Below are 13555 nucleotides of genomic sequence, written 5' to 3' on the forward strand. Positions count from 1 at the left end.
ATAAATGTACAGAGAAATAGAAATAAGAGAAGAATAAAAGAAATCCCACTCTCTAAACTGTATAATATAGAATATAAAATAATAATAAATATTAAAGCTCAACAGCATGTTATTATTGCACCCCATTGAACAAAAGTTACTGCACACAGTTGGCACAGTCATGGCTCAATCATGTTATTGACAAGCTGTTTGGCCTTATCTCCTCCACTTTTATATAACTTTTGGTCCTCAAGTGTAGAACATGACTTCATTTCATCAGAGACAACAGAGCAAGCTCCCTCTCTCGGGTCCATTCATCCCCTCCGCTCGGCCCGCCTGTCCATCATTAACGTACATACCACATCTGTGAGCTGTCCGTCCACAGCCGTGTGCAGAGCGTCCTGCAGCCAGAGGCAGCTCAGCACGCAGCTTAACACCGTCCACATGTCTGCAGCATGTCCTCCGTCCCTGCAGCTGTGCACCAGCACCGCGTCCTCCTGCTCATTGCTGCCCTCCTCCTGACACACCCAGAGCCTCCCCCCGCTGCCCCGCCACACCCCGAGGGGGGTGGAACATACTGCCGCTGTCACATCAAAGCCTCCCGGTGAGGACTCCTATCTCCACAAGGAGCAGCCGTCTCCAGACGCGGGAAGCTTTCCAAGTATGTTAAAGTCAAACTGGGATCAAAAGGTGGAATCATGCAGATGAGGAGAAATGAGGGAAGAGGAGCCAACAAAGGGCTGAGAGCATCAGATGCAAGGTGGTGGCCATTATAGGGCCAAATCCTTTAATCCTAATCATAAAAACTAGAAATTTACAATAGCTTTCATTCTTTATGGAGGGGTCTTTAGAGCGCAGGAGAGAGGTCTGCAACCTTCATGGCCAAAAGAGCCGTTCTTGTGACTTTACCTTCGAAATGAGGCTAAAACAGTTTCAAATGCAATATTGAGGTACGTGCAGTAGCTTGTTTCTTCTGTTGCATTTTTGAAGTTTCAATTTACGATTCAGGATGTAGAGGATGTCATTTCATTATATTTTCAGTTGTTTTTATACCTGATTTTAGCAGTTTCACTTTTTTTCAGCATTTTATAGACAATTTTGTTTTTCTGACCATTAATGCTCTTTTTAAGCAGCACTGTTAAGATTTTTGTTTGTACTGTGAGTAAATCTAGTCATTTTAGTTTTTTTTTTTTTTTTACTGTTTTGGCACCCCCCCACCCCCCATTTCTTGTGACTTCAGCTATTTTCCCATTTACTTGTGTATTTTATTCAGGTCTGTTCAGCCAAAAGTTAAAAGACCTTTTGAAAAATCCCTGCTGTACAAATAAAACAAAAATAAGATAAACCGTTTGTTTACATAATTGTGTGAAAGCTTCATGGAGCCTTGACAGAAGGGCTGAAGAGCCCCGTGTGGCTCCAGAGCTGCAGGTTGCAGCCTCCTACACTTTCACCCAACATCAAGTCGTCACTTTTGGTTGAAGGATGGACTTCCTGTTTGGATCCATTCCAATTAAATTTAAAGCTAGTCTTTTGCTAGTTACTGTAAGTTCTTACAATTTTAAATATCTGACAGTTGCAGGCTACATAAAGAGTCATCAAACTGTTGTCATTGTGGTTTTGCATGAAATTACTGTAATTAAAGCATTTTATTTATGATTTCTTCGAAATAAAAGGGAAAATTCAGGTTCTCTGGTGCCTCCTGGTGGAGGCCCACCCCAAACTTGAAAAATTACTACTTTATAAGTAATAAAACTGTAATGAGGCAAAATAAGCTCCAGTCCACTAAGAAATTGAACAAACACTTCGATGTGTCCAACAAGTCACTAAAACTTATATTGGGAGTTTTTCCTATAACTGGACCAGCATTCACTGGTTCTGTTAGTGCATCCCTCCATCTAGCAATCATTCATGCCCATTCATCCTTCCACCTGTCCATCTTCTTATACAAACCCACCTATTCAACCATCCATCCTCCATACCCATCCACTCATCCATCTTCCATATAAATAAATTGATTCCTATCCATTACCCATAATCTTCTTCCATACCCATTGATAAATCTGTCTTCAATACCCATCCATCCATCCACTTTCATATACCTAACCATACCAATTCATCCCATTATCGATCCATCCGTCTTCAATACCTTTTTATGTTTTTAATTATATTCAGGATTTATTGTGATTTTGTCTGTAGAACAGTTATTAGTTACTCCTTTTCCCAGATGATTACAGCTCTCAGTATCTGTAAATTCTTTCAGGAAGAGTTCATGTTACAAGTCTACCGTATTTGCTTTTTCTGGATTTCTAGAAATCATAAGCAGTCTAGGAGTGATGGTGAGGATTGGAATGAAAGGGTTAAACAGTTTCTAAATCCCTGAGCTATCCCAATATACCCAACGCTACGTGATTTGTGGCTGTCACTGTTTTTCGGGCTTTTGAAAAGTTTTCAGATCACATCCAGACGTCTGCTGTCTCAGATCCAAATGGACCACAAACTGAAGCCGCCTGCTTCCAACAAGCTTCACCACATCGATCCTTGTCAAAGACAATTATCTCTGCAGAGCGATTACGACACGTAATCAGAGTAGTTCTGATCTGAAAGCACTGAGGAAGTCGGAATGACGACACCTCGATTGATTGAGAGACCTACAGCAGCTTAAATCGGAGCTCAGTGGGCGGCGGTGGTTAAAGCAGCGGGATTAGAGGTGAGAAGCAGAAATTGAAGGGGGGGGGGAGGTTGGGGCTCGTCACTGAGGCTCTCAGTGCTTGGACACATGTATATAGTGTTAAAGAGAGAAATCCCTCAGTAAATAAACGTCTTCAAGACCCATTACAGTTACACGCAGTCCAACCATGAGAGCCACAGACCACACTGAGCCCCGTTCATCACATGTGCTTTAAATTACAGACGCTCTCAGACCGCGTCAACATCTGCCGTCATGCACGATGCCTAACTTAATACCCGATTACTGATGCTCCATACTTCTTTAAAGTGGTGAAGTTACCAACGTGTCTGGTCTACTAAAGTAAATAATGAATATATTTGTACGACATATCAGCGTTTGAGTTAGGTGCTGTCTTTCCCCTGCGTTCTCTGAACCAACCTTTAGCATCGTCCAAAGCTATCTAAAAGCTTACAGTCTCACTAAACTCCTGTTTACGAGAGGAAGTGTTTAAAACTGAACTAAATTGGTTTTTGTAACAGCAACATGAATGAAGTCCCAAGTAACAGGTGGATTATCTGAAATTACATCAATCAGTGGGAGGAAGATGCTCTATAATTTGGAAGTTATCTCTTCTAAAGACTCCTGCAGACTGTGCAATTTGAACAATCTCATAAGTTCACAGCTGGCCACACTGTACGACAAGAATCTCAATAAACTTCGGCTGCGACATGAAGTGTCAGATTGTACGATGGAAACGCAAGCTGAATGGCAGCCTAGGACAAGAATAAAATGTCATTAACATCAGGCGTCCATTCAGGAAAAACAAAGGCGCAAAAACATGGACAGAGCCGTCACCGTTTTAGCATTATTATGCTGCCACAACTCGACAAGGCTGTCTTCTTTAACATCCCAGCATACCTTTAGCGTGTTTCGCAAATGTAGGTGAAAAAAAAAAGGATTTTGCAAGAGCGTGTTGATCGTACTACTGATCAGTGTGGGTCGGTCTTTGAGGACGGGTCCAGTGCGAGTGTCATGTGGATGTTTACGTCATTTCATACTGCATTTCTATTAGTTAAGTTGATGTAGTCGCAGCTGCAGCCACGACCACCGGAAAGATCAGACACGGTCTGAATTCAATCGCAGGCTTACAACCACGACATCAGCAATCATTGACCCGGGCTCACGTCGCGACATACGACCACCGAATTCGAGCCACAACCAAAGATTTAGCCACATTTCTCCCACGATGGCAACCGTCTGCGATGGCTGAAAATCTCACAGTGTGTAGGGGGCTTCAAAGAAACCGATTCATGAAGTAATGACAATGAGAATAATCTACCAACATGCAAACAACTCTTGGAAAGAGAAGCTAAATGTGCTACTGAACAATGGTAATGCTAAACACAGCTACTGTGGTAACATGCTAATGCAACTCAGAGTGAGATCCTCCATGTTCCTGTCAAGAGGACCGAGTTAGTTCAGGATTAATGAGCCACTTCTACAGTAAACAAAAGTTTGGTAAAATTGCAACCTTCAACATGAAAGCTATAGCTTGCGCTAAAATTAAGCGTTAGCTCACGGCAGTGGTGCTTCAGGTAAACAAACGAGTCAGATGGACAGTATTTTGGTCTGTTTGAGAAAACTAGTCACTATTAAAGTCGTGTTTTTGAGGGAACTCATTGAAACAGAACTCTGAATAACAGTGCTCATCTCTTTTTATGTGTTGGTAAACACAGTGAGCCCGCTCCCTGTCTCTGTATTCAGCCCAAGTTTGTTTGAACAAATTACAGAGGTGATCCGAACTCGGAGCGAGCTGCGATGAGAGATGAGTGCTGCCAACTCAAGAGACAGCAAAAACATGTGGGACGTGTGCATGAAGAGCACGGAGGAAACACAGGCTCACTCTCTGAACTCTTTATTGTCATATTTCAGATTTTTCACATTTAGAGACTGGACTACGCCTCAGACTCACCTGTTAATGCTGTGAATGTTTGAATCTCCTTCAACTTCTTTTAGAATGAAATCACCTAAACTGAATATTTGAGGAAGATCAGATATAATAATCCATAATCTAGTTTTAATTTTATTCTGAACTCGAAGCTCTGGGCTAAAAGCTGGAATGTATCTGAGACGGAGAGATTTACGAGACAGCCTCCGCTGACAGAGTAAAGTGGACTCAGGTGGTCCACCTCCATCGACCCGCTAACGTTCATGAAAACTGTGTTAATGGGAGTTGGCGCGTTTCCACGTTCCTGCTGCAAACTTTTAACTTCCAGAGGTCCAGTTTGAGGAGCCCACAAACCTCAGAAGTCACATAAACAGGGTCAACATTCTCCATGTGTCTTGGGAAAGGTTTACATTACTTCATTTTCAAGTAAAAACTGAAAACTTATGTTGCGTTTTAGAGGTCTGTTTACAAAACAAGGTGCTCAGAGTAACTGGAAACTCAACTTTTTGAAAATGCTGTGACTTCATGAAAATGGAAAAAAAGGTAACTGTTTTCAAAAGCTGCTACGGCACATGCGCCATAGTAAATGATTCTTTTGCACATGTGTGAGTCGATGGACAATAACAACAATGGTGGTCAAATTCTCTTGGAACAGCTTTAGTGTTGGGAGTCACCATAATAATCCAACTTTATCGTCTGTCCATACGAATGTCTGTTTACCCTGTCTGTTAGCTTCTCTTTCTAAGAGCTGTCTGTATGTTGGTCTATCATCATTGCATCCCGATTGACATTTCCAACCTTTATGGAAATGGTGTCATAAACAATCATTTCCTGTAATTTGCAAATAGTTTGAATGAGCAGATGAAGTTGGGCTGCAGCACGGCGCCGTCGACCTGCTCATGAATACACTCTTCTAAATGACTGCATCTTAAACTGAATGAGGGAAAAAAAATAGTTCCTTGCAACCAAATCTTTAATCATCCACTTTCTCCTGGCAGATGTTCTCGTCCCACCAGAACCACCAAGTGAACGTCCACGTTCCCACCGCCCTGAAGACTGAGTCCTCTGCTGGAGGAGGAAAGTTGGCCAAAATGAGCGGAGGAGTGGCAGCACGGAGGATAGCAGTTTGTATAATAATCCACATAATAAAAACTTTCCACCCTGTAACCAACTGATGGTTGGACTCGCTGAGATTTCAGACTCAGTGGGGATTTAAAGGAGCAGCGATGTCCCACAGAACAACAAGTCTTACAGGCTTCAGACAGCAGCGCTGGGACAGAGGACATCCAGGAGAGGACCAACAACTCAGGAACAAACAACTTCAGCTCATTTATGTACTGGAAAAACCAAACTTCACATCAATGTAGAAAGAAAATATAAATATTGAGATCAGATGATACTTAATCTTTCCTCTGTTATCACCTGGAAGAAGCTTGTTTTCTTCCATGTGGTTCAGAGGAGCTTCACATTGTCTTCATCATCACAGTGACACACAATCTCTCGGAATTCCATGAAACCAGTTGTGAAGCACAGAATCGAGCTCCTCACCCTGAGTGTGGACCTGGGGGGAGGTGAAATCCTGCAGGGGGGCTGCTGGAGGGTACACTGATCTCTGGCTGCGTCCGCATCGCCCATCACAAAGGCCATTTGTCTCACGGCGCCCTGAGGAAGAGAAGGTCAAAGGTTATGAACTCAAGGCAGAGTGTGACCCTGCGCTCAGCATCGGGGCTTTTCTCTCAGCTCCACAGTGCAGGTGAGGGCAGGACGACTTTCAGCGACGCATCAGATGTGAATAATGACCCTGACTGAAGAGCTTTCTGCAAAGCTGAGCAGTTATTTACAAGTTTTTCTTTACCCTGCAGACTCTTATCTTGTATTTATTTATTTATCTATGAGGTTGCACACTAAAAATGTGCAAAGTTGAAAGAAAAATAGTAGAATGTACCAGTATGTTTTTAACTTCCCGCTGAGTATTTTAAAATAAACAGATCACATTAAACTTCTGCTCTTTACTGCCGCCTAGTGGCCACGAGGACCTTAGAGATCAGTTCAGTGAAACACAGAAACATTAAAACCGCAGACGTAGAGCTCGAGTACAGTCTCTTACTTTGAAAGGGGTTTCGAAGGCCTCCAGGCTGCCTCCGATCAAGAGCAGGCCATCCACAGAGATGCCCTGCCAGGGGTAGATCCAGTTCACCCTCTCCACCAGCGAGCAGTCCACGTACACCTCCAACCAGAGCGGGGACACGCCCAGAGACACCCGGTGCCATTGGCCATCGAACAGAGACACCACCGGGAACCTGCGACATAACCAGACGACCATCAGACCTTCGATCGTTCAGGATGGAACCTCCAAACATCATGACAATACATTACTTGTCAGGTTGCACTCATCTGAAATGATCTTTCAATTCAAAGCTGTAAAATGTCTCATTCTGATCTCATCCCTGTCCACTATTTTTCCTCTCTTGTGCAGGCTGACGTTTAGTTAACCTGAAAACACTGATTCCAGGAGAGGAGAGGAGACTTGACGTACTCGTATTCTCTGTGCTGGGTGGAGATGAAGCTCAGTGACCGAGGGCCGAGGCGGAGCTGCAGGTGGATGTGATGCTGCGAGTTCAACAGAGTCAGCAAACTGCTCTCCTCGGTCTGAGAGCTGCGGACCTCCAGCAACATGCTAAAATCATCCGGGAACCTGCAATGAGTCAACGAGACATTCAGACAGACAGGACACAAGCAATACATAAACACTCTGACTGATCAAGGACAGGTCAAGAACTTCACAAAGGAAGCATATCGTTCCTCCCCAAGGAAAGTCGGTGATGCAAAGTGAGAAAATAGCAAGGTGTCGTACCTTGGTCCAAACGCCTCCTCTGCTGCCATCATGAGGTCGGTGTACGGCCCGACTTCTAGAACCGAACACGCCAGACTGTCCTCTGCCAGGGAGGAGCTTTTAGACACCGTCTGAGTGAAGAACTGCAACAAATCCACGTTTCCTGTTGACCAACAAGAGCAACAGTGAGAAGAAGGAGCTGCAGGTCCTGAGATTAACTAAGTAAATAAACGTTGTGGTTTCATATTGTGCAGATTCTCATTTTGATGCAAAAACAGTCCAAAGACCTCCAGGTAAGACCTCTGAAGGTGTGCTGTGGTATCTACACCAAGATGTCAGGTGCCCATTCTTAAAGAACCAGAACGTCCTGAGGTGGCGCCTCCATGGGTCGGACTGGTTCAACCAGCACATCCCACAGATGCAACTGGTTGTTGTATCTGTTAAATAAATCCTTGGTAATATTTGCCTTTGTGACTAACCTGAAAAATGTCCAAAACTAGCTATAAATAGTCTCAGAAATGAGTCGAAACCCACTTAAATCATCAAAAACCAGTACCAATGAAGGACCAAAGGTTTCCATACAGAGCTTTGGCCAAAGCACCACAGGGTTGCCTTTAGATTTCACCTGTCAAATCAAACCACACAGATCATCCTTCACTCCCTCCCTACATTGGTGAGAGGGTCCATCACCCCGTCACCACATCACTCCTGGTCGATCCCAACCACTTTTGATCAAGAACACCACATACAAGAAAAGCTGCAGGTTTGGTGACATTCCGATTGACTGACTCGAATCATCAAACTCATCCATGCTCGACTAGTGACGGCAACTTTGAGGACTACATTTTCACTTGCTACCTGATCCCCAATGAACGTTGGGTTCTGTGGACCTTTCAATCCCTCACTCATGACCGAACCCTTGGAGGAGCGTCAAGTGTCGCTGCAAAGGAGGTGCGGCCATTTATGGTGAAATGGCCCCGAAACCCAAAACCTCCAGTGGAGGAGGAGGAGGAGGAAGGTTGTGGTGATGAAGTCTTAACAGCCTTTACTCCTCCAGTGAACAAGCGTCAGTCTGGGAGAAAGGAAACTCCTCTACCACCTGCAGCATGAGCAGCTTTCTACACGATGAATCTGAAGATGACGTCCGTCACTGATGTGCTGCCGTGACCGTTCTGCCTTTAACATACTTCCAACAGCGGTGCCACAGCGTGACGCCAGGGAAGCCTCCAACACCTCATTACCACTGCAGCCTCCTCAGGCCCTGAACTCACCATCACGGGGATTCGATGAAGAGACAGGAGACACTAAAACAGGCTATAAATTCTTGGAGCTGGGCATTTTCATGAGGACGTCATACAGTAGTTTGTCTGATGAGCGTAATAACTCAAAGGAAAGAGAAGCCACAGTGCAGACAGAAGATATTTCAGATTCTTGATTCCCAACATGGGACCTTGAGACCAAAGATCATAGGGATCAGCTATAACGGCACAACTATTCAATGAGCAACGGTGTGTTTAAAGTACGCTAAGCGAGTTAGCATGCTGCTTTGTATCAGTGAAGTTTTCACAAGCTTGACCTACTAAAGACAAACTCAGGCTGTATGTTGCCTCTGAACTAAAATGTGTTTGACTCCTATGTATGATAGACCATTTCCAGTTCATCGCTCAGTTTCTTTCATTTCCCACCGAGCACTCTTTAGCGCCCCAAATAGGGCCACAGACCACATTTTGATGAACAAGTGTTGTATTATGGTATCATAGTCTGATTGTAAATCCTTCATACTGTATGCAACAGTTATGTCAGCATGTAATACAGTGATGTCGAGCCGGGGCATCAAACAGAGGGACCTGTCACCGGTACACACTCTTCATCACTCAGTGCATCCTTCCTCCTCCTCCTCCTCCTCCTCCTCACACATGACTGCGCTCTGATAATGCGATGAAAGCTTCGTCATGAAGCATGAGCCACATTCCTGCATGCAGCCGGCGGTATGTCCTATACAGCATGAGGCTGAGTGAAGTCTCTTTAAAAAGAAAAAAAAAAGCATTCCTGTGTGAAGGCTGCTTTCAAATTGTGACCAAACTGAAGGTAAAGCAGTTAAATGGACAGTCTGAAGAAAACTGGGCTATCTTAGCAACGCAAATATGCAAACATCATGCGAGTCCAGTTGCTGCAGAGGACGACCAAAACACAGATGGAGGGCCGGTTGCAGGTGGAAGGAGACGGCATAGCATCTTGACTCCATGTGTTGAGAGGAGATGAAGGTAAATTTGGACTAACTGCGTCTCAGGAGTCGAGCCAAACTGACAGTTTTTATGTAGAAAGAGCCGAGTGGAACACATGGAGAGTTCGCTCTTTGTTTTACACCGATTAGGGGCGGCGGGAGGAAGACGCCAGCTTTGTGTTCGCCAGCTACCAGTGGACATGCTTCACTTTAAAGTTTTTATATGAGTGTATCACACCTCAGAAAGCCAAAGCTTTTCAGACAAAGAGACACAAAGCAAAATATTCAGGTGTTAAAGTTGATTTTACCACCAACGGAAAGATAATTAGCTTAGCTAATATAAAACGGACACTATATTTTCATTTCCAGTTTATTGAATCAGTTATTAACAACCAGAAATTTAGTATAAGTATAATCTGACTTTCTGCTGTCGTGTTTCTCTTCACATTGACGTCTGTCACTGAGTCAGTCCGCGTCTTTTAATGAGCTCACCTTCATAATGTAGCATTGATGCTAATGCTATTTTGCTAGCAACAGGACTGAACAAAGCTTTGAGACCCACCGTGAAAATACAAATTACATTCAATTTCTTCTTTGTTATTTCGACGCTTTGCGGTTCAGATTGAACCTTGTTGCAGCCCAGGTTTTGACGGCGGGCCGCGTGCTTGACTCCCCTTCTTCAGATCTTCTATGATGAAGTAGCAGTACGCTAACGTGCTAAAACAGGCTAGCGGGTATATCGACATGATTCCACGTCGATATTGTGGGGTTAGCAGGGACGTAGTGGTTAGCACTCTATTGGCTCCAGTCCAGGCCTTTCTATGTGAAGTCTGCATGTCCTCCCTGTGGGGTCATTTTCTCTCCAGAGACACCACTTCAGTTTCTTCCGTATGTTTGAGGCCGAGAGGTGAAGTAGAGCCCGTCCACACAAATCAGAAATCTGAAGCCCCTCGCTCACTTTCTTTGTCTTTACGTGGAAAACGCTCAATTGTCATCATAGTCCAGTTTTCTCTGTCTGCTCCCAAATTACAGCTGAATGTGATCCGTCCAGGTAGAGTTCTTCCTGAGAAGTTTATCTCTCATGCTGAGACCTAAATGGTTTTTTAATCATCTATTTTATGTGCTAAGCAGCATTCCTCAGGAAATTAATGTACCTGGAGGGTTCAAGGACGTGGTCACACGAGATGAGTGACCCGATAGAGATAAAAAAAAAAAAAAAAGAAAGAAAGAGACAATGAAGGTGTGTTCACACCAGCTCACCTTAAATTCCTCGCGGAGAATCACTTTGTCAGCAAAACTAAAACTACAGTCACAAGTCGGACAGCAGCAGAGATATTTACTGTAAAGCTTTTCTTGCACTGGTTCGAGGGTATTGATTTGAATATGTTGTCATTTTCTGAATGTAAAGAAATCAATACGCTAAATATCATCAGTGCAACTTTCCACACAGGAATAACTAACACAATAAACATGAAACATTAAATAAATAAAATCTATTTGCAACAAAAACATCTAAACTCTATTTATGTCAAGATGTTATGAAAGTTAGGAGCCGTCTGGAAACCTTGAGTTCCCTAAAGTGGGCGGAGTTCAATTGTTTCAGATTTCTACATCACAGATGGATATGTGTTGTCAAACAGTACGCGTAGCGCAGCGTGTAGCGTCTGTCTTTGCACCGCTAGACTGAGGGACTGAGCTCGCTGTGTGCCACCACACGGTCCAGCTCGTTGTCAATGAGTGTCTCAGCAAGACTTTAATCATGTTTAGCATGTAGCATCACTGGTAGGGGAGCCCTGAAACTGTTTAGCATGCAGCATGTAGCATGTAGCATGTAGCGCAGCTCGTAGCTACGTGCTGAGCAGTTAAACTAGCGAGCAACAAGGGGCGTTGTACAAACTCTCGTCCTCGTCCTCTTGATATTTTGGCAAAATATAATTTACAGTCTGTCTTACTTTTGTCGTTCTCATTAATAGTTAAAGAATCTCCAAACCTCGGACATCGCTCCTGCTCTCTGGTTAACCTGCGGGCGACGTTGCTGTTGTACTGGGGATCGTTTTCTGAGAACGAGTACTCTGCACTGGTATTGGACCCGATACTGGTTTCTGTAGTGGTGCTTCCCTAGTTTTAACTCTTAAATAGTAGCTACATTGTGAAAATATTGGTATTTTAACAGAACATTAAGAAAGAAATATGAATTATTTGGTATCTATCGGCACACCGCCTGTTCAAACTCCACAAGACGGAGTTGATCTGAAGATCGTTACTCAAACCTCACGACAGTAATCTCACTCGGATCTTTCACCTGTCTGAACACAGACACTAAATATGAATACAAGCTACGACCACGCTCCGTGTGACCTTGCCGAAGCTCTTTAACCTTTTTTTACAGGGTCGACTTGTGAGGCACCGTCTCAGCGCCAAGGATCTGAAGCCTGGTGGATCGCCGGGCTGAGGCTTTCAGGAAAGGACGGAGGTGCCAGGATCCCCCGCTGCCTACAGGTGGCCCGGCGCCAAACTTCCACAGACGCTGCCAAGCATGAGGAGAGCCATCAGTCACGGATGAAGAGGAAGAGGAGGAGGAAGAGGGGGTGGCGTGCAGCCTCCCCGATGCCGTCGGCTCAGGTTTCAAAGCCTGGCGCTGCACACTCCGCTAACTACAGATCCCTCGTGTTTAACGTATACAAGACGTCCCCGCAGCAAAGACAGGATATCCTCTTATTTCCAGGGAGAGATTACTGACTGGGAGTGATGGCTGACACGCCATTTCTCTGCTCAGATCAGAGGACGGCGGCCGGTTGAATAAATCTCTCACAGATTAAAGGACCATCAAATAACCCAGATTCTTTGAGCTTGTCACAATGGGGGCTGAGCTATGACTTCATCTTGAAAAATGTGAAAACTATAAATCATAGCGGCTCCAGATTTGGGCTTCATGAAGGAAGTGTTGTTGCCCGTCAGCTGGTCCTGAAGCACATGTGCAGCACAGCTGAGCAGGCGGACCTGGATTCTACTTTATCTAAAAGGTCCCGATCGTCCAACTCCTGTACTGCCTTGCCCAACTCATCGGAGCGAGACGCTGGACAAACACTGCCACACTCATACCTGCAAGACACTGACAGTCGCCAGACACAGACAACCTCCACGACCTGTCCACAGGTACTGGTCAACACTGGTTCACACGGCGTCGTCCTCACAGCGAGAGAATCCTTCAGCAAACCTCCGCCCAATGCCCGCAGATATAGAAGAGGAGATGGAGGGGAGGAAGGGAGGAAGCTCCACTTACCAACCCTTTTTCAGGTTGGTTATTTAAAGGACAGATTGATGTTCACACGATGTCTGAACAGGTAATCTGTGAGACGAACATCCGCAAAAGTAAAAGAAACACAAGAAGAATCAGAGAAGAAAAAACTAGAATTTAAACCAGAGAAAAGTTTCTGTTGTGTTGGGAACTCTTCAGTTTTGTTTTCAACAAGATATATATACAGTATATATATATATTTTTTTTTTACTTTGTCACCTTCTCACTGACCCCTCGTGTTCACCTCAGAAAAGTATTTACTCAGGAGGACATGAGATGTTTCACTCCGAGCTGTGATCGAGGTCGAAGCAGGTCAGCGATAAAGTGGCGACTTGACCAACTCTGGTTCCACTGAGCTTCACATTTCCCCTCATGATGGAGGCTGTCGGTGCTTCCTTCATTAGCGCCCGGGCTTCTGGTATGATTGAGTAAACGAGATCCCTGCCAGCCTAAAGCCTCTTTCAGCCGTCACTGAGCTCCTCGGCCTCCTGTTGTTGTTGGATGTGTCCGGACCTCGAGCTGCTGACCGCAGAGCAGCTCGAGTTTGGGAAGTCGAGTGTCACTGATGTCAGGATGGAGACCGAAACACGAAGTCACAGAATTCA

General features: G+C 44.6%; 1 protein-coding gene across 1 annotated transcript in view; it reads right to left on the reverse strand.

The window, feature by feature from the left end:
* LOC308111568 (uncharacterized protein) overlaps positions 1-13555 on the reverse strand; it is a gene marked incomplete at its 5' end in the record, with an annotated part of 31606 nt that overhangs the window by 15893 nt on the left and 2158 nt on the right. The window contains 5 exons of the mRNA XM_080466527.1: positions 339-593; positions 6144-6257; positions 6703-6895; positions 7132-7290; positions 7450-7591. Of these exons, the coding sequence (XP_080322653.1) occupies positions 339-593; positions 6144-6257; positions 6703-6895; positions 7132-7290; positions 7450-7591 (863 nt within the window). The remainder of the gene's footprint in view (positions 1-338; positions 594-6143; positions 6258-6702; positions 6896-7131; positions 7291-7449; positions 7592-13555) is intronic.

This window comes from Lipophrys pholis (genome assembly GCF_963383615.2).
Source record: "Lipophrys pholis genome assembly, chromosome: 7".
NCBI classification, from domain to species: Eukaryota; Metazoa; Chordata; class Actinopteri; order Blenniiformes; family Blenniidae; genus Lipophrys; species Lipophrys pholis.